The 27,446-nt window shown below is 39.5% G+C and overlaps 1 protein-coding gene across 1 annotated transcript; it reads right to left on the bottom strand.

Annotated features, from left to right (window-relative positions):
* Positions 1–27,446, bottom strand: LOC110539888 (aldo-keto reductase family 1 member C21-like). The gene is made up of 9 exons (XM_060372435.1): positions 27,294–27,446; positions 22,827–22,994; positions 21,543–21,659; positions 20,781–20,858; positions 20,410–20,532; positions 3,605–3,714; positions 3,188–3,353; positions 2,397–2,479; positions 1–178 (listed from the first exon to the last, which is right to left on the bottom strand). The coding sequence occupies exons 1-9, from the start codon at positions 27,375–27,377 to the stop codon at positions 136–138; spliced, it is 972 nt and encodes a 323-aa protein (XP_060228418.1). The 5' UTR covers positions 27,378–27,446; the 3' UTR covers positions 1–135.

Here is a 27,446-nt window from a genome sequence, read left to right as displayed (position 1 = left end):
AGAATGGCACATTGCTGTTTATTGTCTTAGCTGAGGAATAGTTCCAGGAGGTTCTACTGAGCACAAGTGGTCAGTCCAGACATCTGCAGCTGAGCAATCTGGTACCAGCAGGCCTCCAAGAGACATCCTCACATACTAGTATTCATCAGAAAATGGAAAATTAGGGTGGCCATCAAACCTGCAAAGACAAAGAAAGTAAGAAAGTCCATAATGCATGTGGTCATTCTGTTTCCAGAAGGAATGATTTCTATGAAGTTGATTTTAGCATGAAAGTATGAAAATTTATTTTCCTAAGGCATACAATCATCTTTTCTTACTTTCAAAATAGTTCTTTCTACTTGAAAAGAAAACAGTAGATAAATTATAGAGATTTCTTTTCCTAGTACTCAATATGTAGAAAATAAAGTATCAAACTGGTCTCTATCAAAGAGAGAGAGAGAGAGAGAGAGAGAAGAGGAGCTAGAGGCATGGCTTGGGGTTCACAAGCACTGACTGCTCTTCCAGAGCTCCCAGATGCTATTCACAATCCCCATGGCTCACAGTCATCTGAAACTCAAGTTCCAGGGGATACTATGCCCTCTTTTGCCCTATAAGTTTCCTCAATGCACATGGTACACAGACATACATGTAGGTAAAGCCCATACAAATATCTACATCCAATACCCATCCCATTTGTCTTTCTAAGTGAGGATTGATCATCTTACCCGGGTCCACTTTCTTTTTTATCTTCTTTAGGTGTATAGATTTCGTTATGTTTATCATATCTTATAGGTCTATATAAGTGAGTATATACCATGTCTATCTTTCTCCTTCTAAGATACATCATTCAGAATGATCTTTTCTAGATCCCACCATTTGTCTGCAAATTTCATGATTTCCCTGTTTTTGATTGTTGAGTAGTATTCCATTGTGTAAAAATACCACAGTTTCTGTATCCATTCCTCCACTGATGGACATCTGGTTTGTTTCTAGGTTCTGGCTATTACACATAAAGCTGCTGCAAACATGGTTGAGCAAATGCCCTTATTGTGCACTCGAGTATCTTTTGGATATATACCTAGGAGTGGTATAGCTGGGTCTTGAGGATAACCTAGAACCTCTGCTCAGATGTAGCCCACGGTAGCTCAGTATCCAAGAGTGTTCCCCAGTTAGAACAGGGACTATTTCTGACATGAACTCAATATCTGGCTCTTTGACCTCCCCACCTCCCAAGGGAGGAGCAGCCCTGCTAGGCCACAGAGGATGACTTTGCAGCCAGTCTTGAATATATCTGGTAAAACAGGGTCAGAAGAAAGGGGAGGAGGTCCTACCCTATCAGTGAACTTGGAAAGGGGCAGGGAGGAAATGAGAGAGAGACGGTGAAACTGGGAGGGAATGAGAGAGCAGGATACAGCTGGAATACAAATTTAATAAAATGTAACTAATAATAAAAATAAATAAATAAATGAAAAATTTTCTACAGCAATAAAAATGTTTCAAAATATTATTCCATGATTTTTAAAAATGTGTATATGTGTGTCTCTGTGTAGGTGTATAAATGTGTATTTGTGATTGCAGAAGCATTTTCATGTATAAAGTATGTACATGGATATAGAGGCCATAGGAAACCCTTACGTGTATCATCAAGAATGCATTCACTATTTTGAGGCAGGGTCTCTCACTGACCTTGTACTCACTGGTTAGCATAGGATGGCTAGCCTGCAAGCCCCGAGTATGTTCAAGTTTTCACCTCCAGAACACTTGAATTACAAGAGCACATGTTGCACCCAGGTTTTAATCACACTTGCAAGGCAAGTGCTTTACTGACTGAGCCATCTTTCAGCATCTCCATGGGCCTTAAATGTCTTCTCAATGATTTTTAGTCCTCTACATTGACCTTAGTATATTTGAGAAAAATCAGTACCAGCTGTGTTACTGATCACATCAATCAGCAGTTCTCAAACTAGAACACTTAATTCCTGAACAGAAGCACGTCAGGAATGAAGAGAAGTTTTTCAAACCTTTAAAGTCATTAAATTTCCTGATGACATTGAACAAGTTCATATGCAGGTGGTGACATAGACTATAACGTTGATGTCATACATTTAGTAAGATCAAGATTTAAGCAAGTACTGGTGAAAATGACATGATGGCATGATATTGATATTGGGACGTTTCAATGAGCTACCTGATATGTCCACAGTGCATATTTACAGGACATAAAGATTGAGTTCACCATAGAGAAAATAGAGATTCTACACTGAGGTGGGCTAACCCAGGATATTCCCTTGAAACAGTACAGAACTCCTGTACTCTGATTTTCTCTGTCTTTTTACATTTATTGAGATAACATTAAAAATGTTCCTCCAGAAAAAAAAAAAAAAAACAGAATAAAACATATAAACAAAGCTACTTACTTGTCAGCAGTTATATATCGCAAATTTCTGTTCAGGCCATCAAGGACTTTCATATCCTCTGAACTCAACTGGAAGTCAAAAACCTACCACACAGATAGGAAACATTTTTATGTATTTACATAATTAAACTACATCTTTTCCAATCAGCACATTGTAAATTTAAGAGATTGAACAGTGAATGTGGTTGCTTGGTAAAATGCTTGAAAAATCCCGGCTTTCACAAAATACAAAGGTATTCAATAAAACACTGAAGTGAGAAATAAATTCCAGCATCAGCATCACTCAAAAGCCCTCCACATATTGAATCCATCCACAATAAACAACCAAGAAAGATTTGAATGAAATGTGAGGAGGAAAGAAATTGGATATAATTCAAAGAGAAAAACATCACTGCTTAGGAGATCTAAAGCATGAGTGCAATTGTCTGAATGTGTAACTCAATTCAGTAATCATCACTTATATAGGTTTATTTCAATGCCTGAACAGAGAAAAGTCAAAGTATGAAAATGTTATTTTGAACATACAGTAAGTGAGAATTATATAGATATTTTAATACTAGGTATGTCTCATTGAAAGGAACTAAGAACTGGCTTCCAGGTGGTCATCTTTAATACACTTTGAAGTTTAATCTACAGGATGACCTATAATTATTAAGATATTGAAACAATTCTGTCTATAAATCACTAGCATTGATCTTGAAATCAATACCAAGAACATGAGGTAGAAGGAATACATTCATACAAGGCTTTTGAGTTGTTAAAGAAGAACATACTGTTTCAAGTACTCCTCACCTTAATGTTCTCTTTGATCCGCTCTTCTTTGAGACTGGTGTTGAGGACCACAATCCCACGCTGCACCTGGTAGCGAAGTGCAATCAAGGCTGGAGTTTGCTTGTACTTTTTTGCCATAGAACCAAGAACTGGTTCATCCAAAAGAACAGGGGTGTTCTCGTCCATCCTGGAATGAAATGTAAGGAGGCTAAATTCCTCAAGCTGTAGCTTGCAAAGAAGCTTCAAATATACACAAAAGCGGCTCTAGAGAATGAGGGTCCCAAGTGTGTTCCTGGACCTGATACACCATTATCACCTTTTATTCTCTCCAAAATGCAAATTTTCTCTGCTTCCAAACCCATGATTATAGTCTTAAAGTTGCAAGACTAAAGGTATGTCAAGAACAATTGTGAGTTTATGATTTAATGACTTCATTACCATCCTTTGTATCTTTGTGTTCCCAGGACACCATAGGCAACCAGTACAATGTCATTTGACTTGCAGAAATCCAGAAGTTTTGTTTGGTTGAGATAAATATGGCATTCTACCTGCAGACGAATAAAGAAAGATACCATATTAGATGAAATCCCATGTTCACATAAAAACGTGTTAAATTACAATAAGCTAAATTAGGAAAGCCTGTGTAACTAAGTGTGGATTAAATATAACAATGAAAAGACTTCAGCAAATAACCCTTGACCATGCGGATGCAAAAAACATTAATTAATGTCAGGCGTTCATTAAAAAATGAAAATTGAGATTCCTGGGAAGTAGAAAATGTTTGTGGGTCGGGTGTAGAATGAAGAAATAAAGGATAATTGGCAGGAGGAGTTTCACTGAGGTACATACATAAATTTTCAAAAGAACACATACAATTTTTAAGTATATAAAAGAAAATAATAGATTTGTTCATGGCTCTAATTCCAGAATTTGGAAGGCTGAGTCAATGTGTGTGTGTGTGTGTGTATGTGTGTGTGTGTGTGTGTGTGAGAGAGTGTGTGTGTGACAGCATGCTTTTGGAGGTTCTAGGACAACTAATGTGAGTCAGCTCCTTCCTTCCACCAACTGAAGGATCACATTCTGGTTTTTAGGCTTAATTTTATTCACTAATCCATCTCACTAGACCCATGATATATATGTTTTATTGCTACATTTATTGTACATATTGATGGACTTTGTAAAGATATGTTGATATGACTATAACCTGCACTTTTGCTCTACTTACTCTCACCCTCCTTTTACTCTCTACTCCCATAATTCCCATTCAATTCTTCAGATTCTATGAAAACTTCTAATATCTATGTTCTTATGAATAGTTTTAAAAGTAACAATTATGAGATGAACCAACCTTTGCATAAAATCTTAGGGGTAAATGTCCATTTCTTTAATAAGGACTCATGATAGAGTCAAAATGTGGAACAGGGAATGGACTTACTAAATTTTAACTATGAAATAGTATGAACTTGATCAAACATTTGAAAGGTTATAGTCCATAGGATGAAACAGCCAGCTGGGTAGAGATTTCAAATCAGGCAGATTTTTAGCAAGAAATGAAAAGTAAAAATCAATTCAAAAGGTGAAATAATTCAAAATAAAAAAAATATATTAATATGCATATACACAAACAGATAATTGGACATAGAAAAATGAAAAGAAAATATATTTCTCATTATCAATTGTGGTTAGTACAGAAACTTTTCTTAGAACATTGGTAACTAAAGCTATACACTAACAATAAATACAGCTCTGGTGGATTGAGACTTAGTATGTAAATTTTCTGTAGTAGACAAGTAAACAAGTAACAATACAACTGAAAAAGAAAGAGTATTGCCAAGCTTCAACAAAATAACTCACTCAGGTAAAAATCATTGATGCATTCTCAAATATTATGTGAAAGTTCATCATAAAGTATGAATTCCTGTTTTGTAAATCATGCACCCATGTCACAGTAATATCATGGAGAAAAAAATGTTGACAAAAAATAGATCCGCGTGAGACTAGTGTGGCCAAGCTGTCCAATGGCACATGACTAAGAGTGGGACAGTGCATCAGGATATTTTGACGCCTCTGTGAATGTCAGAACACAGCAGGATATTTTCCTGGCAAAAATGCTAATCATTAGTGTGATAAGCGCTTACAGCTCAACCTCTTACAAGCTTGAAGTGTTAGAAAAAATATATTTCATTAAAGTATAAATACCTAAATCAATCTAGTACTTTATTCTTTTTACTTCTTCTAGTATAGTTTATTTTTAATGCAGTTTATTCACTTTGTATCCCAGCTGTAGCATTCTCACTCATCCCCTCTCAATCCCACTCTCCCTCCTTCTTCTCCTCCCTTGCCGCCCCTCCCCCAGTCCACTGATAGGGGAGGCCCTCCTCTGTTACCTTCTGATCATAGCCTATCAGGTCTCATCAGGACTTGGTACATTGTCTTCCTCTGTGGCCTGGTAAGGCTGCACCCCCCTCAGGGGAAGAGGATCAAAGAGCCAGCCACTGAATGAGTACATGTCAGAGACAGCCCCTGTTCCCTTAATAGGGAAAATGATTTGAACACTGAGCTTCCATAGGCTACCTCTGTGCAGGGGTACTAGGTTTTCTCCATGAATGGTTCTTGGTTGGAGTATCAGTCTCAGAAAAGACCCCTGTGCCCAGATTTTTTAGTTCTCTTGCTCTCCTTGTGGAGCTCCTGTTGGCTCCAGGTCTTTAATCTTCCCCTTCTTTCATCAGAGTAACCCCCTGAACTCTGCCCAAAGTTTGGCTATGAGTATCAGCATCTGCTTTTATATCCTGCAGGGTCAAGATTTTCAACAGCCCTCTGTGGTAGGCTCCTGTTCTGTTGCCTGTTTTCTTCCTCTTCCATTATCCATCCTGTTTGCCTTTCTGAGTAATGATTGATCATCTTACCCAGAGTCCTCCTACTTGCTTAGCTTCTTTAGGTGTACAGATTTTCATACATTTATCCTATATTATATGTCTAATATCCACTTATACCATGTGTGTCTTTCTGCTTCTGGGATACCTCATTCAGGTTAATCTTTTCTAGTTCCCACTTTTTGTCTGCAAATTTTGTGCTTTACTTGTTTTTAATTGCTGAGTGGTGTTCCATTGTGTAAATGTACCACAATTTCTCTATCCATTCCTCAGTTGAGGGACATCTGGGTTGTTTCCATCTTCTGGCTATTACAAATAAGCTGCTACAAACATGTTTGAGGAAATGTCCTTGTTGTAAACTTGAGAATCTGTTGGATATATGCCTAGGAGTGGTATAGCTGGATCTTGAGAAAGCACTATTCCTAATTTTCTGTGAAAATGCCAGATTGATTTCCAAAGTGATTGTACAAGTTTACATTCCCACTAGCAATGGACAAGGGTTCCCCTTTCTCCACATCCTCTCCAGTATGTGTTGTCATTTGAGTTTTTGATCTTAGCCATTCTGATGGGTAAAAGGTGAAATCTCAGGGTTGTTTTGATTTGCATTTTCCTGATGCCTAAGGATGTTGAGCATTTGTTTAAGTGTTTCTCTGCCATTCTCTATTGAGAATTCTTTGTTTAGCTCTGTACTTCATTTTTAATTGGATTACTTGATTTTTTGCCATTTAACTTCCCAAGTTCTTTATATGTACTGGATATTAGCCTTCTGTCAGATATAGGGTGGGTGAAGATACTTTCCCAATCTGTAGGCTGTCGTTTTGTTCTGAGGACAGAGTCCTTTGATTTACAGAAATTTTCCAGTTTCATGAGGTCCCATTTATTTATTGTTGATCTTAGGGCTTGTGCTGTTGGTGTTCTGTTCAGGAAGTTGTCCCCCGGGCCAATCAGATCAAGGCTCTTACCCACATTTTCTTCTAACTGATTTAATGTGTCTGGTTTTATATTGAGGTCATTGATCTACTTGGCCTTTAGTTTTGTGTAGCATGATGAATATAAATCTATTTGCATTTTCTACATGTAGACATCCAGTTAGACCAGCTCCACTTGTTGAAGATGTTATCTTTTTTTCCATTCTATTATTTTGGCATAAAAAAAACGAAGTATTCATAGGTGTGCTGGTTTATTTCTGGGTCTTCTACTCAATTCCATTGATCCACTATTTTGTTTCTATGCCAGTACCATGCAGTTTTTATTACTATTGCTCCATAGTAATAAATCAGGGATCAGGGATGGAGATACCTCCAGGTGATCTGTTGTTGTAAACGTATAACAGTAAATATCCTTCATTTATGTCATTTGGAAAAGGGATCATCAATACGAAGTTGTAAAATAGGTGGGAATATATTTGGAAAAGATGTAAGAATAACAATTTTCCTTGGTGAATGAACTACCTAGATTATTTTGAATAACAGGGAAATTGATTGTGAATTGATAATTCATAACAGAATGAGGGTTGGAGAAATGGCTGAATTGTTAGGGTAAATACTACACAAGGAAGATCCCAGGAATGTATATAAATTTGAGATGGGCAGAACAGTGTGCCAATATTTCTAGACAACAGGGGCAGAGACCTGGGATTCAACTCAGTTAGCAAAACTAGCCTTATTAAAAATGGGCTTGAATAAGATAGCATGCTTCAAAGAGCAAGCTTCAGAGAAAGACTTATGACATCAAATTCAGGCCTCCACATATTCACCTACCTACACTGGATGTACACCATAAGCACATGTACAAGAAAAAAAACCGTATACAATGAGATATTATAAACTCTCTCGGTTCTCATAATGTGAATACAATCACAAAAAATATGTATCTTCTTTACTATGAGAAATTTCATGAAATCATCAGCAGTTAATAATGATATGTATGTTAAACTTTAAAAAGTTATACAACATGTGAAACACACATATCCATATGTAATCACATAAACTATGCTACAATTTGCAGTCTTGCAAATGGTCAACAATTTTGGACAGAGAAGAAGAAATATAGAAGATCTATACCACCCATTCAAAATCACTAAATGCAACAATTAAATGTAATCACTAAATGTAACAATTAAACTACATTAAGAAGTGATTAACTGGGAGATAGCTGGGAGATAGCTCAGAGGTTATGATCATAGGCTGTTCTTCCAGAGGTCCTGAGTTCAATTCCCGAAACCACATAGTGGCTCCCAACCATTTATAATGCTGTACTGTGCCATCTTCTGGTACACAGGCACAGACACAAGAAGAATATTGTATTGTAATAAAAATAAATGAATAATCTAAAAAAAATAAATAAACCTAGAAAACAGTGATTAACAAAACATTATTCTTTCTTTTTATTTTATTTTATTTTTCTTTATTAATTACACTTTACTCACTTTGTATCCCCTCACGTGGTTCCCGCCCTCCTCCTGCCCCAATCCCTCCCTTCCTCCTCCCTCTGCATGCATGCCACTCCCCAAGTCCACTGGTAGGGGAGGTTCTCCTCTCCTTTCTGAACTTAGTCTATCAGTTCACATCAAAAGTGGCTGCATTGTCCTCTACTATGGCCTGTTAAGACTGCTCCCCCCCAGGGGGAGGTGATCAAAGAGGAGGCCAATCAGATTATGTCAGAGGCAGTCCCTCTTCACATTACTATGTAACCCAATTGGACTCTGAACTGCCCTGGGCTACATCTGTGCAGGGGTTCTGGGTTATCTCTATGAATAGTCCTTGGTTGGAGTATGAGTCTCTGGGAAATTCCATGTGTTCAAATTTTCTGGTTCTGTTGCACTCCTTGTGGAGACCTTATCCTTTCCAGCTCTTACAATTTCCCAGTTCTTACATAAAATTCCCTTCACTCTGCCCAACACTTGCCCTTCAGGCTCAGCATCTGCATTGATAGTCTGTAGGGCAGAGGCTTTCAGAGGCCCTCTGTGGTAGGTTCCTAGGTTGTTTCCTATTTTCTTCTTCTTCTGATGTCCATCCTCTTTGCCTTTCCAGATGGGGATTGGACATTTTAGTTAGGGTCCTCTCTCTTGCTTAGTTTCTTTAGATGCACAGGTTTTAGTGGGTTTGTCCTATGTTGTATGTCTATATGAGTGATTATATACCATGTGTGTCTTTTTGCTTCTGGGACAACTCACTCAGGATGATCCTTTCCAGATCCCACCATTTACCTGCAAATGTCATGATTTCCTTATTTTTCATTGCTGAGTAATATTCCATTGTGTAGATGTACCACAATTTCTACATCCATTCTTCAGTTGAGGGGCATCTGGGTTGTTTCCAGCTTCTGGCTATTACAAATAAAGCTGCTACAAACATGGTTGAGCAAATGTCCTTTTTGTGTACTTGAGCCTCTTTTGGATATATGCCCAGGAGTGGTATGGTTGGATCTTGAGGAAGCGCTATTCCTAGTTGTCTGAGAAAGCACCAGATTGATTTCCAGAGTGGTTGTACAAGTTTAGATTCCCACCAGCAGTGGAGAAGGGTTCCCCTTTCTCCACAACCTCTCCAGCATGTGTTGTCACTTGAGTTTTTAATCTTAGCCATTCTGATGGGTATAAGGTGAAATCTCAGGGTTGTTTTGATTTGCATTTCCCTAATGGCTAATGAGGTTGAGCATTTCTTTAAGTGCTTCTCTGCCATTCGGTATTCCTCTACAGAGAATTCTCTGTTTAGCTCTGTTCTCCATTTTTTAAGTGGATTACTTGGTTTGCTGCTTTTCAGCTTCTTTAGTTCTTTATATATATTGGATATGAGTCCTCTGTCAGATAAAGGGTTGGTGAAGATTCTTCCCCAATCTGTAGGCAGTCGCTTTGTTTTGATGACGGTGTCCTTTGCTTTGCAGAAGCTCTTCAGTTTCATGAGGTCCCATTTATTGATTGTTGCTCTTAGAGCCTGTGCTGTTGGTGTTCTGTTCAAGAAGTTTTCTCCTGTACCAATGAATTCTAGGGTATTTCCCACTTTTTTTTCAAGCCGATTTAATGTGTCTGGTTTTATATTGATGTCTTTGATCCACTTGGACTTCAGTTTTGTGCAGGGTGATAAGTATGGATCTATTTTCATTTTTCTACATGTAGACATCCAGTTGGACCAGCACCATTAGTTGAAGATGCTATCTTTTTTCCATTGAATGGTTTTGGCGTCTTTGTCAAAGATCAGCTTCCATAAGTGTGTGGGTTTATTTCTGGGTCCTCTGTTCGGTTCCATTGATCCACCATTCTGTTTCTATGCCAGTACCATGCAGTTTTTTGAACTGTTGCTCTATAGTACAGCTTAAGATCAGGGATGGAGATACCTCCAGAAGATCTTTTATTGTAGAGGATTATTTTAGCAATTCTAGATTTCTTGTTATTCCATATGAAGTTGGGAATTTTTCTTTCCAGGTCTGTAAAGAATTGTGTTGGTAATTTGATGGGAATTGCATTGAATCTGTAGATTGCTTTTGGTAAAATGGCGATTTTTACTATGTTAATCCTGCCAAGCCATGAGCATGGGAGATCTTTCCATCTTCTCATATCTTCTTCTAATTTTTTCTTCAGAGACTTGAAATTTTTTTCATACAAGTCTTTGACTTTTTTGGTTAGGGTTACTCCGAGGTACCTTATGTCATTTGTGGCTATTGTGAAGGGTCTTCTTTCCCTAATTTCTTTCTCAGCCCTTTTGTCTTTTGTATACAGGAGGGCTACTGATTTTTTTGAGTTAATTTTGTATCCCGCCACTTTGCTGAACGTGTTTATCAGCTGTAGGCGTTCCCTGGTAGAGTTTTTGGTGTCACTCACATATACTATCATATCATCTGCAAATAGTGATACTTTGACTTCTTCCTTTCCAATTTGTATCCCCTTGATCTCCTTCAACTGTCTTATTGCTCTAGCAAGGACTTCCAGCACTATGTTGAAGAGATATGGGGAGAGTGGGCAACCTTGTCTTGTCCCTGATTTTAGTGGGATTACTTTAACTTTCTCTCCGTTCAGTTTGATGTTGGCTATAGGCTTGCTGTATATCGCCTTTACTATATTTAGATATGTGCCTTGTATCCCTGATCTCTCCAATACTTTAAACATGAATGGATGTTGGATTTTGTCAAATGCTTTTTCAGCATCTAGGGAGATTATCATGTGGTTTTTTTTCTTTCAGTTTGTTAATATGGTGAATCACATTGATGGATTTCCGTATATTGAACCACCCCTGCATACCTGGGATGAAGCCTACTTGGTCATAGTGGATAATATCTTTGATGTGATCTTGGATTCGGTTTGCAAGTATTTTATCAAGTATTTTTGTATCAATGTTCATAAGGGAGATTGGCTTGAAATTCTCTTTCTTTGTTGAGTCTTTGTGAGGTTTAGGTACCAAGGTGACTGTGGCTTCATAGAATGAGTTTGGTAATGTTCCTTCTGTTTCTATTTTGTGGAATAGTTTGAAGAGAATTGGTGTTAGCTCTTCTTTGAAGGTCTGGTAGAATTCTGCGCTGAAGCCATCTGGTCCTGGGCTTTTTTTGGATGGGAGACTTTTGATGACTGCTTCTATTTCTTTGGGGGATATAGGTCTATTTACTTGATTTACCTGGTCCTAATTCAGCTTTGGTAAGTCAAATCGATCAAGAAAATTGTCCATTTCATTTAAATTTTCAAATTTTGTGGCATATAGACTTTTGAAGTAAGTCCTAATGATTGTTTGGATTTCCTCAGTGTCTGTAGTTATGTCCCCGTTTTCATTTCTGATTTTGTTGATATGTGTGGTGTCTCTCTGCCTTTTAGTTAGCTTGGCTAAGGGTTTGTCGATCTTGTTGATTTTCTCAAAGAACCAGCTCTTGGTTTCATTGATTCTTTGAATTGTTTTATTTGTTTCCAATTGATTGATTTCAGCCCTGAGTTTGATTAATTCCAACCGTCTACTCTTTCTTCTTGTGTTTGCTTCTTGTTTTTCTAGTGTTTTTAAGTGAGCCATTAAGGTGCTTGAATGAGCTGTCTCGAATTTCTTCTTGAAGGCACTTAGTGCTATGAACTTTCCTCTTAGCACTGCTTTCATTGTGTCCCACAAGTTCGGGTATGTTGTGTCTTCATTTTCATTGTTTTCTAGAAAGACTTTAATTTCTTTCTTTATTTCTTCCCTGACCCAGCTGTCATTTAGTAACAAGTTGTTTAGTTTCCATGTGTGTGTAGGCTTTTTGCTATTTCTGTTATTGTTGAGGTCCAGCTTTATTCCATGGTGATCAGACAAGATACAAGGGATTATTTCAATCTTCTTGTATCTGTTGAGGCTTGCTTTGTGACCCACTATATGGTCTATTTTGGAGAAGGTTCCATGAGGTGCTGAGAAGAAGGTAAATTCTTTTGTGTTTGGGTGTAAAGTTCTGTAAATGTCTGTTAGGTCCATTTGATTCATGACCTCTGTCAGAGACATTGTTTCTTTGTTTAATTTCTGTTTTGTTGACCTGTCCTTTGTTGAGAGTGGGGTGTTGAAGTCTCCCACTATTAATGTGTGGGGATCTATATGTGCTTTAAATTTTATCAATGTTTCTTTCACAAATGTGGGTGCCCTTGTATTTGGGGCATAGATGTTCAGGATTGTGATGTCTTCCTGGTGGAATTTTCCCTTGATGAGTATGAAGTGTCCTTCCCCATCTCTTTTTATTAATTTTGGTTGAAAGTCTATTTTATCAGATATTAGAAAGGCTACTCCTGCTTGCTTCTTGGGTCCGTTTGCTTGGAAAGTCGTCTTCCAACCCTTTACCCTCAGGTAATGTCTATCTTTGTGTCTTAGGTGTGTTTCTTGTATGCAACAGATTGCTGGGTTTAGTTTAAGTATCCATTCTGTTAATCTGTGTCTTTTTTATTGGAGAGTTGAGTCCATTGGTGTTGAGAGACATTAATGACCAGTGGCTGTTAGATCCCTTGATTTTGATATTGGCTGTGGTCATCAGGTTGTGTGCTTGGTTGCTTTTTGTTTTACTGAAGTGAGGTTATTTATTTCTTGTGTTTTCTTGAATGTAGCTAGTTTTCCTGGGTTGTATTTTCCCTTCTAGTGTCTTCTGTAATGCTGGATTTGTTTGTATGTATTGTTGAAATTTGTTTTTGTCATTGAATATCTTGTTTTCTCCATCTATGAGGACTGAGAGTTTTGCGGGGTATAGTAGCCTGGGCTGACATCTGTGTTCTCTTAGGGTCTGCATGATATCAGTCCAGGCCCTTCTGGCTTTCATAGTCTCTGTTGAAAAGTCAGGTGTGATTCTAATGGGTTTGCCATTATATGTTACTTGACCTTTTTCCCTTGCAGCTTTTAGTATTTTTTCTTTGTTCTGTATGCTTACTGTTTTGATTATTATGTGGTGGGAGGATTTTCTTTTCTGGTCAAATTTGTTGGGTGTTCTGTAGGCCTCATGTATTCTAATTGGCCTCTCCTTTAGCTTGGGGAAATTTTCTTCAATGATTTTGTTGAAAATATTTTCTGGGCCTTGGAGAAGGGAGACTTCTTTTTCCTCTATACCTATTATTCTTAGGTTTTGTCTTTCCATATTGTCTTGCATTTCTTGGACGGTCTGTGTCAGGAAATTTTCAGATTTAACATTTTCTTTGACAGATACATCGATTTCTTCCATTGTATCTTCTACACCTGAGATTCTTTCTTCCATCTCTTGTAGTCTGTTGGTTATGCTTACCTCTGTAGTTCCTGTTTTCTTCCCTAGATTCTTCCTTTCCATTATTTCTTCCATTTGTGTTTTCTTTAATTTTTCCAATTCTATCTTCAGGTCTTGAGTTGTTTTGTTTACTTCCTTCACCTGTCTGATTGTACTTTCCTGTTTTTCTTTTAGTTCCTTCAACTCTGTTTCTTTCATTTCATTCAGTGTTTTAAGCATTTCCTTTCTAAAGGCCATAAACTGTTTGGCTGCAGCTTCCTCTGTTTCTTTATGGATGGCAATATTCTGTTTGAGTTTATCTTCCTCTATGTCTTTACGTATCTTATTTGTTTCCTCTGTTATCATCTTCATGAGCATAGTTGTTAGGTCATCTTCTTGGATTTCAGTTATGCTGGGGTGTCCAGGGCTACTTGCCCCTGGGTAACTGGGTTCTGGAGATGCCATATTGCTCTGTCTTTTGTTGCTTGAGCTTTTACGCTGGCCTCTACCCATTGTGCTATCTTAGGTGTTTGGGGTTATTTCCTGGTGGTTCCTGGGGATCCTGTGGTGGAGAGTATCCCCTTTGCAGAAAGCTGGTTTTTCCTGAAGGATGTCTTCTCAGCTTTTTGGGTATAGTCCCTGGATGGCTGGTGTTTTTTCAGGAGTTGCTCACCTCAGGGATATAGACCTGAGTGGTAACTGTGGTCTTTGTTAGTCGAGAGGGTTCTCCTCTCACCCAGGAAAGTCCTGAGGGCAGCTGCCCTGTTTCTGGGTTTCTTATTGTAAAATTAATGATCAGCTGCTGTGACCCAGTTGGACATCAGGCGAGCAGCAACTGTTTGTGCCTGTGTCTGGAGCACAGCTGAGTGCTGGCGCCTCGGCCCCACTGGTCTGCTAGACATTTTCTAGGGAAGGATTGGGTGATTTAAGTCAGTACAGTTTCCTTCCTTCCCTGTGGATTCTCTGAAGACACAGACTCCCAGTTTCTTTTTTTTGCCCTGGTGCGCACTGCTCAGTGTCCGCCAGCTGGCTGGCCACAGAAACTGCCTGTGCCTGGAGCACAGCTGATTGATGGCGGCTCAGTCTCTGCCAGCTGTCTGGTGCGCAGAAACTGCCTGTGTCTGCCTTTGCGGCCTTTGGAAGCCTGGGTGCCTCCCTAAGCTTGGTAATTTTCTGGGGACCTTTTCAGGCTGGGGGTGTCGGCTGAGTGCTCTGAGATCAGACCAGCCGTTTCCCTCCCTGTGTGTTTGCACCGGACAGTGAAACTCATTCGCTGGTGCCCTGGTGCCCACAGTTCTATCTCAGGTGGCGAATCAGGCGCGCAGGCAGGCAGAGCTCTGTGGTGCTGGAGCCTGGGTCCCAGGCTCTGGATCCGGGATGGCTCCTGGGGTGCCCGTGGAACCCGAGTCTTTTCCAGGGGATGTCTGGGTGACCTAAGACCAGTCCCAATCATTTCCTGTACCCTGGGGTTATCTCTTGACTGAAAATTCCAGTCTCTGATAGTGTGTTACACATGGTTCAGTCTGGGACCATGACCAGAGACACTGGCTTATGGCTCTGGGCTGGGGCTGGGGCTGGCGGCCAGCAGCCAAGCATCTGGTGGAACCGGGATCTCTTCTGCGGTTTAGCTGGGTGAGTTAAAAGCTGATTGAATCCCCCACCGTGGGGTATCCTCTCACCTGGGAAACACAATGACTGTGTTTTATGGCTGCGAGTTTTGATTACTGGTCACTGTGCTGATCCTGCTGCTGCTGCTCAGAATGAGAGTCCTCCCGGTGTCGCCATCTTGCCCCTCCCTAGTAGAGTTTTGGGGGTCACTCAGGTATACTATCATTTCATCTGCAAAGAGTGATACTTTGACTTCTTCCTTTCTAATTTGTATCCCCTTGATCTCTTTCGATTGTCTTATTCCTCTAGCTAGGACTTCAAGAACAATGTTGAAAAGATATGGAGAGAGTGGACAGCCTTTCCTTGTCCTTGATTTCAGTGGGAATGATTTAAGTTTCTCTCCATTGAGTTTGATGTTTGCCATAGGCTTGCTGTATATCACTTTTACTATTTTCAAGTATGTGCCTTGTATCCTTGATCTCTCCAATATTTAAACATGAATGGATGTTGGATATTAGAATGGCTACTCCTGCTTGCTTCTTGGGTCCATTTTCTTGGAATACCATCTTCCAGCCCTTTATTCTCAGGTAATGTCTATCTTTGTGATTTAACTGTGTTTCTTGTATGCATCAGATTGTTGGGTCTTGTTTATGCATCCATTCTGTTAGTCAGTGTCTTTTTATTGCAGAATTGAGTCCATTGATGTTGAGGGAGAATAATGACCAGTGGCTGTTAGATCTTTTGATATTGATGTTGGCCATGGTAGTGTGTTTGTGTGTTTGGCTACTTTTGTTTTGCTGTAGTGAGGTTATTTATTTCCTGTGATTTCTTGAAAGTAGTTAGTTTCTTGGGTAGTATTTTTCCTTCTAGTATCTTCTGTAATGTTGGATTTGTTTGTAGGTATTGTTGAAATTTGTTTTTGTCATTGAATATCTTTTTTTCTCCATCTATGAGGATGGAAAGTTTTGCTGGGTACAGTAGCCTTGGCTGACATCTGTGTTCTCTTAGCGTCTGCACGATATCCGTCCTAGCTCTTCTGGCTTTCATAGTTTCTGTTGAGAAGTTAGGTATGGTTCTGATGGGTTTGCCATTATACATTACTTGGCCTTTTTCCCTTGCAGCTTTTAGTATTTTTAATTTGTTCTGTATACTTACTGTTTTGATTATTATGTGACAGGAGGATTTTCTTTTCTGTTCTAGTTTATTAGGTGTTCTGTAAGCCTCTTATATTCTTATAGCCTTCCCCTTTAAGTTGGGGAAATTTTCTTCAATGATTTTGTTGAAAACATTTTCTGGGCCTTAGAGGAGGGAATCTTCTTTTTCCTCTATTCCTATTATTCTTAGGTTTTGTCTTTTTATGTTGTCTTGGATTTCTTGGATGGTTTGTGTCAGGAATTTTTTAGATTTATTATTTTCTTTGATGGATACATCGATTTCTTCCATTGTATCTTCCACACCTGAGATTCTTTCTTCCATCTCTTGTAGTCTGTTGGTTATGCTTACCTCTGTAGTTCCTGTTTTCTTTCCTAGGTTCTCCCTCTCCGTGATTTCTTCCGTTTGTGTTTTCTTTAATTCTTCCAATTCTGTCTTCAGCTCTTGAACCGTTTTGTTGATTTCCTTCACCTGTCTGACTGTATTTTCCTTTTTTTCCTTCAAGTCCTTCAGCTATTTGTTTGAACGTTCCTCTGTTTCTTTTATTTCTTTCAGTGACACAGAAGGTTTGGCTGCATCTTCCTGTATTTCTTTACGGATGACCATAATCTGTTTTATTATATCTTCCTCTTATTCTTTATGCATTTTATTTACTTCCTCCATTAACCTCTTCATTAGCATAGATATAAGGTCATTTTGAATTTCACTTATGTTAGGGTATCCAGGGATACTTGCCCTCAGATAACTGGGTTCTGGGGATGTCATGTTGTTTTGCCTTTTGTTCGTTGTGCTTTTTTTTTTGCTGGCCTCTACCCATCTCTCTGTCTCAGGTGTTGTCTGTTAATTTCTGGTGCCTGCTGAGTCCTGGGGCGGGGAGAATCCACTTGGTGGGGTTCTGAAGTTCTCCTCTGCTTTTTGGGTATGGTCAACTGAATAGTGGTACTTCTCAGGAATTGTCACAGTTCACTTCAGGTGTATGGACCTGTATGGTAACTGGTATTCAAGAAGGCTCTCCTCTCATCAGGAATTGTCCTGGTGATGGCTGTCCTGCTGCTGGGTTTCTTGCTCTGAATTTAGTGAGCAGCAGCTGTTGCTCTTAAGGTGTAATTTTTGGGTGCATCCCTCTTGAAGGACCAGGGATTCCCACAGTTTTGTCAGTCTAGCTAGGGAAAACTGGTTCATCCTTGGCACAGTATCTGAGGGCTGCTGTAATGGCTCTCTGGCTTTTCTAGGTCTAAAGATGCACCTGTGTGCCCCAGTGCCCTAGTGGTACTCAATAATGGCAGGTGAGCACAGCGCTCCTGCCTGCAGTAGAAGGCTAGAGCCTAGAGTCTGCATGAATCCAGAAAGTCTTTTGGTGCTGGGTATCCTGAGTGTTAGATCTGATTATCCCCCCACTGTGGGGTTTCCTCCTGACAGGGACACCCAGTCTTTGCTTTGGGGATAGCCTTTCTGTCTGTGATGGCACGTAGAACCTGAAGGCACAGACTTACATAGCTCCGCCTTTTTGGGGATTGGGTGCCTGGGTGTCTGCCGAAACTGGTTAACTTTTCCTGAGACCTTTTCGGGGTGGTGGTATCAGCTGAATGCTCTGAGATCAGACCAGCTATTCCCCTCCCTGTGGGTTTGCACCAGACAGTGAAACTCAGTCTCTGGTGTCCTGGGGCCCACAGTTCTATCTGGGGCAGTGAATCAGGTGTGCAGGCAGGGCTCTGTGCCCGTGCCTGGGTCCCCAGCTCTGCCTCTGGGCTCGCTCCTGGTGCACCCTGGGAACCTGAGTTTTATCCAGGGGATGTCTGGGTGACCTAAGGTAGGTCCCAATTATTTCCTGCACCATGGGGTTATCTCTTGACTGCAAGTTTCAGTCTCTGATGTCCTGGTGCCCACAGTTCAGTCTGGGACAGCGACCAGAGCCTGCTGGCATGTGGCTCTGGGCTGGTGACCAAGAGCGTGGTGGAACCCGGATCTCTTCCATGGTTTAGCCACGTGAGTTAAAGCTGATTGAATCCCCCACCGTGGGGTATCCTCTCACCTGGGAAACACAATCGCTTGTGTTTTATGGCTGTGAGTTCTGATTGCTGGTCACTGTGCTGATCCTGCTGTGCTGCTGGTCAGAATGAGAGTTGTCCTGGCACTGCCATCTTGCCCCGCCTATTCTTTCTTATTTCAATATCAGAATATCTAATGATTCGGTCCTTATATGTCAAATACATAAATAACATATGCTCTCATTTCCTATTTGTGAATTTCACTTGTCTATTGAAACTTGTTATAAATACCTAAAACAATGCAGCCACAGATAAAAAGAAATTATGTCACAATTTACTTGATGTCAAAAACCAGAAGAATGTATTCAAATCTGATCAAAAATAAAAGTAGCTGAAGTATTGTTCATTTTTTTCTGAGTACTAAATTTTACATACCCAAATAATGTCATCACAGATAACTAACTTCCTGCTTCTAACCTGGATGAGAATTTTAGTCTGCTGTGATTTTTTTAAATTTTTTTTATTAATTATACTTTATTTACTTTGGATCCCCCCTGTTGTTACCTCTCTCTTCCTCTCCCAATCCCTCCATTCCTCCTCCATCTCCAAGGATGCCCCTCCCCAAGTCCACTGGTAGGGGAGGTCTTCTTTTCCTTCCTTCTGATCCTAGTCTGTTAGGTCTCATAAGGAGTGGCTGTATTTTCTTCTTCTGTGGCTTGGTAAGGTTGCTTCCCCATCAAGGGGAGATTATCAAACAGCAGGCCAATCAGTTCATGTCAGAGACAGTCCCTCTTCCCATTACTATGGAACCCACTAGGAGACTGAACTGCCATGGACTACATCTGTGCAGGGGTTCTGGGTTATCTCCATGAATGCTACTTGGTTGGACTATCAGTCTCAGGGAAGACCCATGTGCCCATATTTTTTGGATCTGTTGCTCTTCTTGTGGAGCTCCTGTCCTGTTCAGGTATTACTTACTCCCACTTCTTTCATAAGGTTCACGGCAATCTCCTCAAACGTTGGCCATAACTCTCAGCATCTGCTTTGATAGTCTGCATGGCAGAACCTTCAGAGGCCCTCTGTGGCAAGCTCCTAACTTGTTCCCTGTTTTCTCCTTCTTCTGACATTCATCCTCTTTACCTTTCTGGATGGGATTGAGCATTTTAGCCAGAGTCCTCCTTCCTGATAAGTTTCTTTACGTGTACAGATTTTAGTAGGTTTATTCATTATTATATGTCTATATGAGTGAGTATGTACCATGTGTGTCCTTCTGCTTCTGAGATAGCTCACTCAGGATCATCTTTTCCAGATCCCACCTGCAAATTTCATGATTTCCTTGTTTTTTGTTGCTGAGTAGTATTCCATTGAGTAGATGTACCATACTTTCTGTATCCATCCCTCAGTTGAGGGGCATCTTGGTTGTTTCCAGGTTTTGGCTGTTACAAATAAAGCTGCTACAAACGTGATTGAGCAAATATCCTTATTGTAATTTTTAATGTAGCTAAGTCTTGGTATATAATCAACAAAGCATCTCAACCATACAAAAACACAAACCATCATCATCCGTTACTGTTAAAGCACCCTTGTTTCAGGGTAATCTCAAGCTTTTTCTGTCTTTTCTTGGCACAGACCCTTACCATGTTCCTCCTGTTCATCATTGTTCATTCTTAGGACATCAAGTATAAGACAACCTTCCTATTTGGAGTGTGATCATGAATACAGTCTACCTTGATCATCCTTACCTCTCTAAAATCTACCAAGAATCCAATATTTTCTCTCTGTGACATTCACTAAGACTTTCCCAGAGCAAAGCAGTCAAGCATCATAAATGTCCTATGCATAAACACTTGCATAGGCTCATGCCGTTCCACAAAGCTAAGATGAATACCGGAAGAGTACTTATCAACCAATGGCAAGAAGGGAAACAAGGGAATGGACAAAGAGAAGAGAATGCCAAGATTCTCACCTGGTTACACACAGGCTTGTACTTGAGTCCAGGCTTGCTCAGGATCATCTCCAGCTGCCTGCAGTTAAAGTTGGACACCCCAATGGACTTGGTTAGTCCTGCATCCTTACACTTCTCCGTGGCCTATGGAGGAAAAGATAGTCACAAAATATTTGATGGGGTTGCACACCTTCTTCATTTCTGCTACAATAAAGGCATGAACCTGACCCCTGTTCTTAAGACAAAACAGCACTTGAAAGTAGCTTTAGATTTGTTTTGTTTTTTTTTTTTTTTTTGTATGAAAAAAGGTACACTCTATTCTCACAAATCAATTGTGGCATGACTTTTTCTCTTGCTGCATTCCCCCTGTGCTCTCTAGTTCAAGTACTTACCTCCCAGGTGTTACTGAGATCCACTGTGTCAAATATTAATTTTCCATGTTCATCTTTTGGGAACTCATCTTCTCCTGGCTGGAATAGAATCAAGTGTTAAAATAACCTTCAACAAACACATTTTCCAACCAATAGCTATGCTTCTCAGGAAAGGGAAATCTGAGAACTAAATCTCCATATGATAGATAGAATATTTTTAATAACATTTTATTTGTAATATATTTTTTAAATTGAGTTATAGGCAATTCCCTTGGTTATAAGATTTTATTTTCTTATATATATTATATATAATCTTAAATATTGCATCTTGGATCAGTCTGGAGTGTCTTAATTAGTACTTATGACTGTTTCATGATGACCATTTGCTGGAAGCCAATTTGAGGTCTCTTCCCCAGAAAAGACCATTTCAATCTCTCAGAATTCCTTAGTTGTAGGTTTTTTTTTCCTTAGTGTTAAGCCCCATGAGACTTTTCCTTTCCACATTAATGTCTACTGGTTCTCATCCTGGTTTTCTTTAGTCAGCATTTTGGAAAGACTTCACAGGTATAGCTTCTCTGATATCTCTATAAGAGGCAATCTCAAAGCAAACTTTTCACTCTCTTAGATCTTATAATCATTCTGTTCCCTCCTCTACCACGATACTTGAGCTTTAGCAGGAGTTGTATTTTAGATCCATTGAACGTATAGGTGCCACATCACTAAGCCATCCTAACCCAAATATACACTCTAAAAGAAATATATCTGGAAATACAAACAACATACCTTCAGGGCCATTGGGAAATGAATGAGGTATAGGTCCACATAGTCCAACTGAAATTTTTTTAGTGACCATTCCAAGGAAGATCTCACCAATTCTGGGCGATGGCTATTACACCAAAGCTACAGTTAAAGATGGAATTCACAGTGAATTAATAAATCCTATAAATCACCTAACACAGAGACATTTTTCTACTAATTTGAAATTGATGTGCTTGGGGGAATATTGTACTTCTTTCCAAATATCCTTCAATCTGATTCTCCCATGGGAATCCCTTATGTTTATTATGAATTAATTTGAAATCACTCAAGGTCCAGTGTTTTAATCAAGTCATAATAATGTTCCATCTCCATATTATGTTTTGCTGGATTGAAAATGCACATTAAGGGTCTATTGCTCTTAGCCAGTCAACTCAATATGGAAGAATTAGTGGTGGGAGGGTCAGTGTATGTATGTATGGTTTGCTTATTAGGTATGCACATGCACATATGGAAGAGTTATATGTCAATCCCATAATTTCAACCTTGGGTGCCTATTTCTGTCGTTCTCTACCTTATGTAATTTTTAATTTTTATAACTGTAGTGGATATAATTTCAATATTTTATTGTATGTTTGCTAGAAAGCAAACAGGATGCATTATATCTTGCTTAAAGATATCAGGAGGTCCCCCCTATCAGTGGACTTGGAAAGGGGCAAGGTGGAGATGAGGGACGGAGGGAGGGAGGGAGGGACTGGGAGGGAATGAGGGATCGGGACATGGCTGGGATACAGAGTTAATAAAATGTAACTGATAAAAAAAAATAAAATAAAAAAAAGAAAAAAAAAGAAAAAAAAAAGAAAGAAAAAGTAATGTAAATCTAAAATAAAATGACAGAACAATAGCTCAAATTGTGTTTGATAAATATTTACAGTTAATATTTGTCAATAAAATACCAAATAAATAAAAATAAGCAATAACACTAAAAAAAAAGATATCTACAATTTTTAAAGTGTCGACACATAAAAAGTTATCCAGGAGATACGCAGGGCTACTGTCTTCCATACTCTAGTTTACATCATATACCTATGAACTGAGATGTAGAAATGACATGCATTAAATTCAGGAATCCACAGGCAGCAATGATGAGAAAGTCACTTTCTATGAATCAACACTGTATGCGATATGCAAATATATATGAATAAATACAAACCAGAAAGTGAGGATCGCTAGCCATTACTGATCTAATATACGAACACCTGCCTATTCAAACACCATGGTTCATTCATGGGTACATGACGTAAACGGTACCTTTGTTGTGCAAAATACATCTTCTCTCCTCACAGTGCCATCAGCAATCTTACTTCGGATGGCTTCTCCCACTTGATCTTCATTGTGATAGACAGAAGCGGTATCAAAATGACGAAAGCCAGCATCAATAGCTATTTTGGTGATATCCTTAGCCATACTCACAGGAAACTGAAGAGCAACAAAAAGTGGCATGTATAGATAGATATGTATGATTCAGAATGTACTCGGGCACAAAATGTGACTTCTCTGCTATCTATTTTTCCATGTTTTATAGTAAAGATTCCCTCTGATATGATAGTGGTCATTGTCTATGGGGTAACAAGAGTCAGGTAACCTGGGAACCTCTTTTATTCTTGGAATCAGAGGTTAGTCATGACATAGGAGATGTCCACTAGCACCTAAAATCTAGGACTTACTTCAGGTAACCATAAAGATGTTAAGCACGATTTACACAGGAAAATATGCTCCATTTGACATAAAAATTAAATGCTCTATAAGGAAATGACCCTAAATGCCAAGGTCCTAAAACTGTGTTCAAAAGTTCCAGAAGGACAGCTATTTGGTAACTCCAGAAGAAAACAGCTTCTCCTGCCCCTAGATAACTGGAAATTGCATAAAGTTAGCAGGTGCTGCATTTTCAAAAATAGCTTTCACCCTGCACAAAAATAAAGTCCAAGTGGATCAAAGACCTCAATAAAAACCAGACACATTAAACCTGTTAGAAGAAAAAGTGGGGAAGATCCTGGAATTCATTTGCACAGGAAACAATTTCCTGAATAGAACTCCAAGAGCACAGACTGTAAGAACAACAATCAATAAATGGGACCTCATGAAACTGAAAAGTTTCTGAAAAGCAAAGGACACTGTCGTCAAAACAAAACAACTGTCTACAGATTGGGAAAGGATCTTCACCAAACCTATATCTGACAAAAGGCTAATATCCAGTATATATAAAGAACTTAAGAATTTAAGAAGCAACAAATCAAATATTCCAATTTAAAAAATGGGATACAGAGCTAAACAGAGAATTCTCAATAGAGGAATATTGAATGGCAGAAAAACACTTAGAGAAATGTTCAATGTCCTTAGTCATCAGGGAAATGCAAATCAAAACAACCCTGAAATTTCACCTTATACTTATCAGAATGGCTAAGATGAATAACTCAAGTGACAACACATGCGGGATCATGAAGAAAGAGGAACCATTCTCCACTACTTGTGGGAATGTAAACTTATACAACCACTTTGGAAATCAATCTGGTGCTTTCTCAGAAAATTAGGAACAGTGCTTCCTCAAGATCCAGCTGTACCACCCCTAGGCATCTATCCAAAAGACGCTCGAGTATACAACAAGGACATCTGCTCAACCATGTTTATAGTAGCTTTGTTTGTTATAGCCAGAAGCTGGAAACAGCCCAGATTCACCTCAGTTGAAAAATGGATACAGAAATTGTGGTACATCTACACAATGGAATATTATGCAGCAATAAAAAACAAGGAAATCATGAAATTTGCAGGTCAATGGAGGGAACTGGAAAAGATCATCCTGAGTGAGGTATCCCAGAAGCAGAAAGACACACAGGGTATGTACTAACTCATAAGTGGATATTAGACATATAATACAAGTTAAACGTACTAAAATCTGTACACCTAAGGAAGCTAATCAGGAAGGGGGACTCTGTCTAAGATGTTCAATCCTTGCTCAGAAAGGCAAAGAAGATGGACATTGGAGGAGAGAGAAAACAGGGAACAGGACAGGAGTCAGCCACAGAGGGCCTCTGAAAGGCTCTACCCTGCAGGGTATTGAGGCAGATGCTGAGACTCATAGCCAAACTTTGGACAGAGTGCAGGAAATCTTATGAAAGAAGTGGGAGATAGTAAGACCTGGAGACAACGGGAGCTCCACAAGTACAGCAAGGTACAAACTCTGGGCACAGGGGTCTTTTCTGAGACTGATACTCCAGCTATGTTCCACTCATGGAGATGGGCTAGAACCCCTGCACAGATGTAGCCTCTGGCAGTTCAGTATCTAAGTGGGCTGCATAGTAATTAGAGCAGGGACTGTCTCTCACAAGAACGGATTGGACTGCTCTTTGATCACCTCCCCATGAGGGGGGAGCTGCCTTGCCAGGCCACAGAAGAAAACAATGCAACCACTCCTGATGAGACCTAATAGACTAGAATCAGAGTGAAGGGGAGGAGGACCTTCCTTATCAGTAGACTGGGAGAGGGAAACGGGTGGGGAAGAGAGAGGGTGGAACTGGGAGGGGAGGAGGAAGGGAGGAATGGGGAGGATACAAAGCGAATAAACTAATTAATAAAAATATAAAAATTAAAAAATATTCTGATGAGAAAAAAATAGCCTGCATTCCCAGTCTGAACCTATTGATCCTCCCTTTTCTCTTTCCTATCATTAGCTACAGAAATCCAGCTTAAATGACACAATCTAGTATTCCCTTGAACTTAGGTCATTTGGTGACTGGGCTCTGTGCCCATGATCAGAGCATAGCCCAAACTTGAGATTCCCCACCTCTGGTGGCAAGTAAACCTTGCTCTAGTTGCATGTGGTAACTTAAATTCTCTCCTTTGTTTCTTCCTACACAGTTAATTCTTACATATGCTTACATCATGGATCATCTAAGAGCTTTCTTTCAGGAATGGCACAATGAACACATTTCCCAAATGTGAATTCTCAAAGTTTATGCTGGTGTTAAAATGAATGTGATTTAGAGCCACCATTCAAAGACATTCATTCACAATTTGTTATGTAAGACACTAACATGTCCCAAAAATCCTGTCTCCAAATTAAAATGTCTTTATGGGAGCTGTTGGCAGTGTGCTTGCCATCTATGTACTATAAAATCTGTGTTCTTAATTTTATCAGTAAAATCACTGTACACAAGATACCAGGTTCTGGTACCTCTTCTGGACACCATCCTTATCTTCTTTTGGATTCTTTTGGTGGTACCAATGTTTTCTTCCCCTTCATCTTACTTTTTTGCACAACTTAAAGAATTGTTGTCATTGTTCTTCATTATTTGGGGCACTTCAGCACTTTAAAAACACCTTGAGTCCATTGAAATAGTCAACAAGTTAAGTGCTAATCAACAAAACTAATAACCCATTTTCAATCCCTGAGACCCACATGTTGTAGGTGAAATGACATAATTTTTTTGACTCCTGTCCTCTACAATATTACCATGGCAAGTATGCATACAATAAACACAGTGGGGTACGGGAGAGGAGAGAGTGGCAGGGAGGTGCAGAGGAAGAGAAGAGAAGAGAAGAGAAGAGAAGAGAAGAGAAGAGAAGAGAAGAGAAGAGAAGAGAAGAGAAGAGAAGAGAAGAGAACAGGAGTGGAGTGGAGTGGAAGGGAGGAGACGGGAGGAGAGGAGAGGAAGGGAGGGGAAGGGAGGGGAGGGGAGGGGAGGGGAGAGGAGGGGAGATGAGAGGAGGGGAGGGGAAAGGAGGTAAAGGGAGCAGAGGGAAGGAGAGGAAAGGAGAGAGGAGGCAAGGGGAAAGAAGTGGAAGGGAGAAGAGAGAAGAAAAACAAATGAATAAAAATAAAATGAATAAATTCATAGAACAAAAGAGTGAATTCAAAGCTTTGGTAACTAGTCCCTAGATACATATTGTTAGTCAGGATATGTATATTACCAGAAAACAACTTTCATTACAGGCAAGTGAACTCTCCAGTTCCATACTTTCATTGCAAAGGTTTGTAACAATGTGCATTAAATCCAACAAGTTTGAACACAGATAAATTATGTCTCAATGCCTTTACTAAGTTTTTGGTTTCTCATGGAGTTGCTTTCAGAATAAGTCTGTAACAAGAGCACTGGAAAGCCTAAGGGGAATTAAAACTTCCAGACTGTCCTGTTTGCAGAGTGATGATATCTTGTGAATCATCAACAGCCACAAAAATAACACACGGTACATCTACTTTGCTCAAAACAAACCCAGTAATTAAAATGAGATACTAAGTCAAACTCAAAGCAAAGGACCAGAATTAAATGTTTCATCCAAGAAACTTTACTGTAGAAATATCTTTAATAATTGACTTTCTAAAAGTATAAATTATCCCCAGGAAATGAGTGACTTTACAAGTCAGATAGACCCACACTCACTCTAGGTGAGTTTCTTTGAACTCTCAACTCTCACTGGAAATATTTTTATTAAATTTTTATTTTTTATATTAATTAGTTTATTTACTTTGTATCTCAGCTGTATCCCCCTCCCTCATTCTCTCCCAATCCCACCCAGCCTCCCTCATCTCCTCTCTGCCCCTCTCTAAGTGCACTGATATGGGAGATCCTCCTCCCCTTTCATCTGACCTTAGCATACTAGGTGTCTTCAGGACTTACTGCAATGTCCTCCCCTGTGCCTAGCAAGGCTGTTTTTCCCTCGGGGATGGAGAGGTCAAAGATCCAGCCATTGAGTTCATGTCAGAGACAGCACTGGTTTTACCTTGTGTGGTACAGCAGTACCAAAGCCAAGGACAGGAATGAAATAACCATCACTTAGTTCCACACATTGATATTTGGAGTCCATGGTCTATCACTCTTCATGTGAAGCCTGCTCTGCTTGATGTTCACCCTCACAGGGAATTTAAGTAATGGC

This window comes from Meriones unguiculatus, chromosome 19 (assembly GCF_030254825.1).
Source record: "Meriones unguiculatus strain TT.TT164.6M chromosome 19, Bangor_MerUng_6.1, whole genome shotgun sequence".
Taxonomy (NCBI): domain Eukaryota; kingdom Metazoa; phylum Chordata; class Mammalia; order Rodentia; family Muridae; genus Meriones; species Meriones unguiculatus.
Note: the sequence above shows the minus strand (reverse complement) of the source record. Positions and strands in the feature narration are given on the sequence as shown.

Bases quoted from the DNA above. Each gene is read 5' to 3' on its own strand.
- LOC110539888 (XM_060372435.1), bottom strand. From the start codon at position 27,377: ATGGACTCCAAATATCAATGTGTGGAACTAAGTGATGGTTATTTCATT. The intron at 21,660-22,826 runs GTACCGTTTACG...CTTTAACTGTAG, and splicing joins ATGTATTTTGCACAACAAAG to CTTTGGTGTAATAGCCATCG. The intron at 2,480-3,187 runs GTGAGGAGTACT...TCTGTGTGGTAG, and splicing joins GGATCAAAGAGAACATTAAG to GTTTTTGACTTCCAGTTGAG.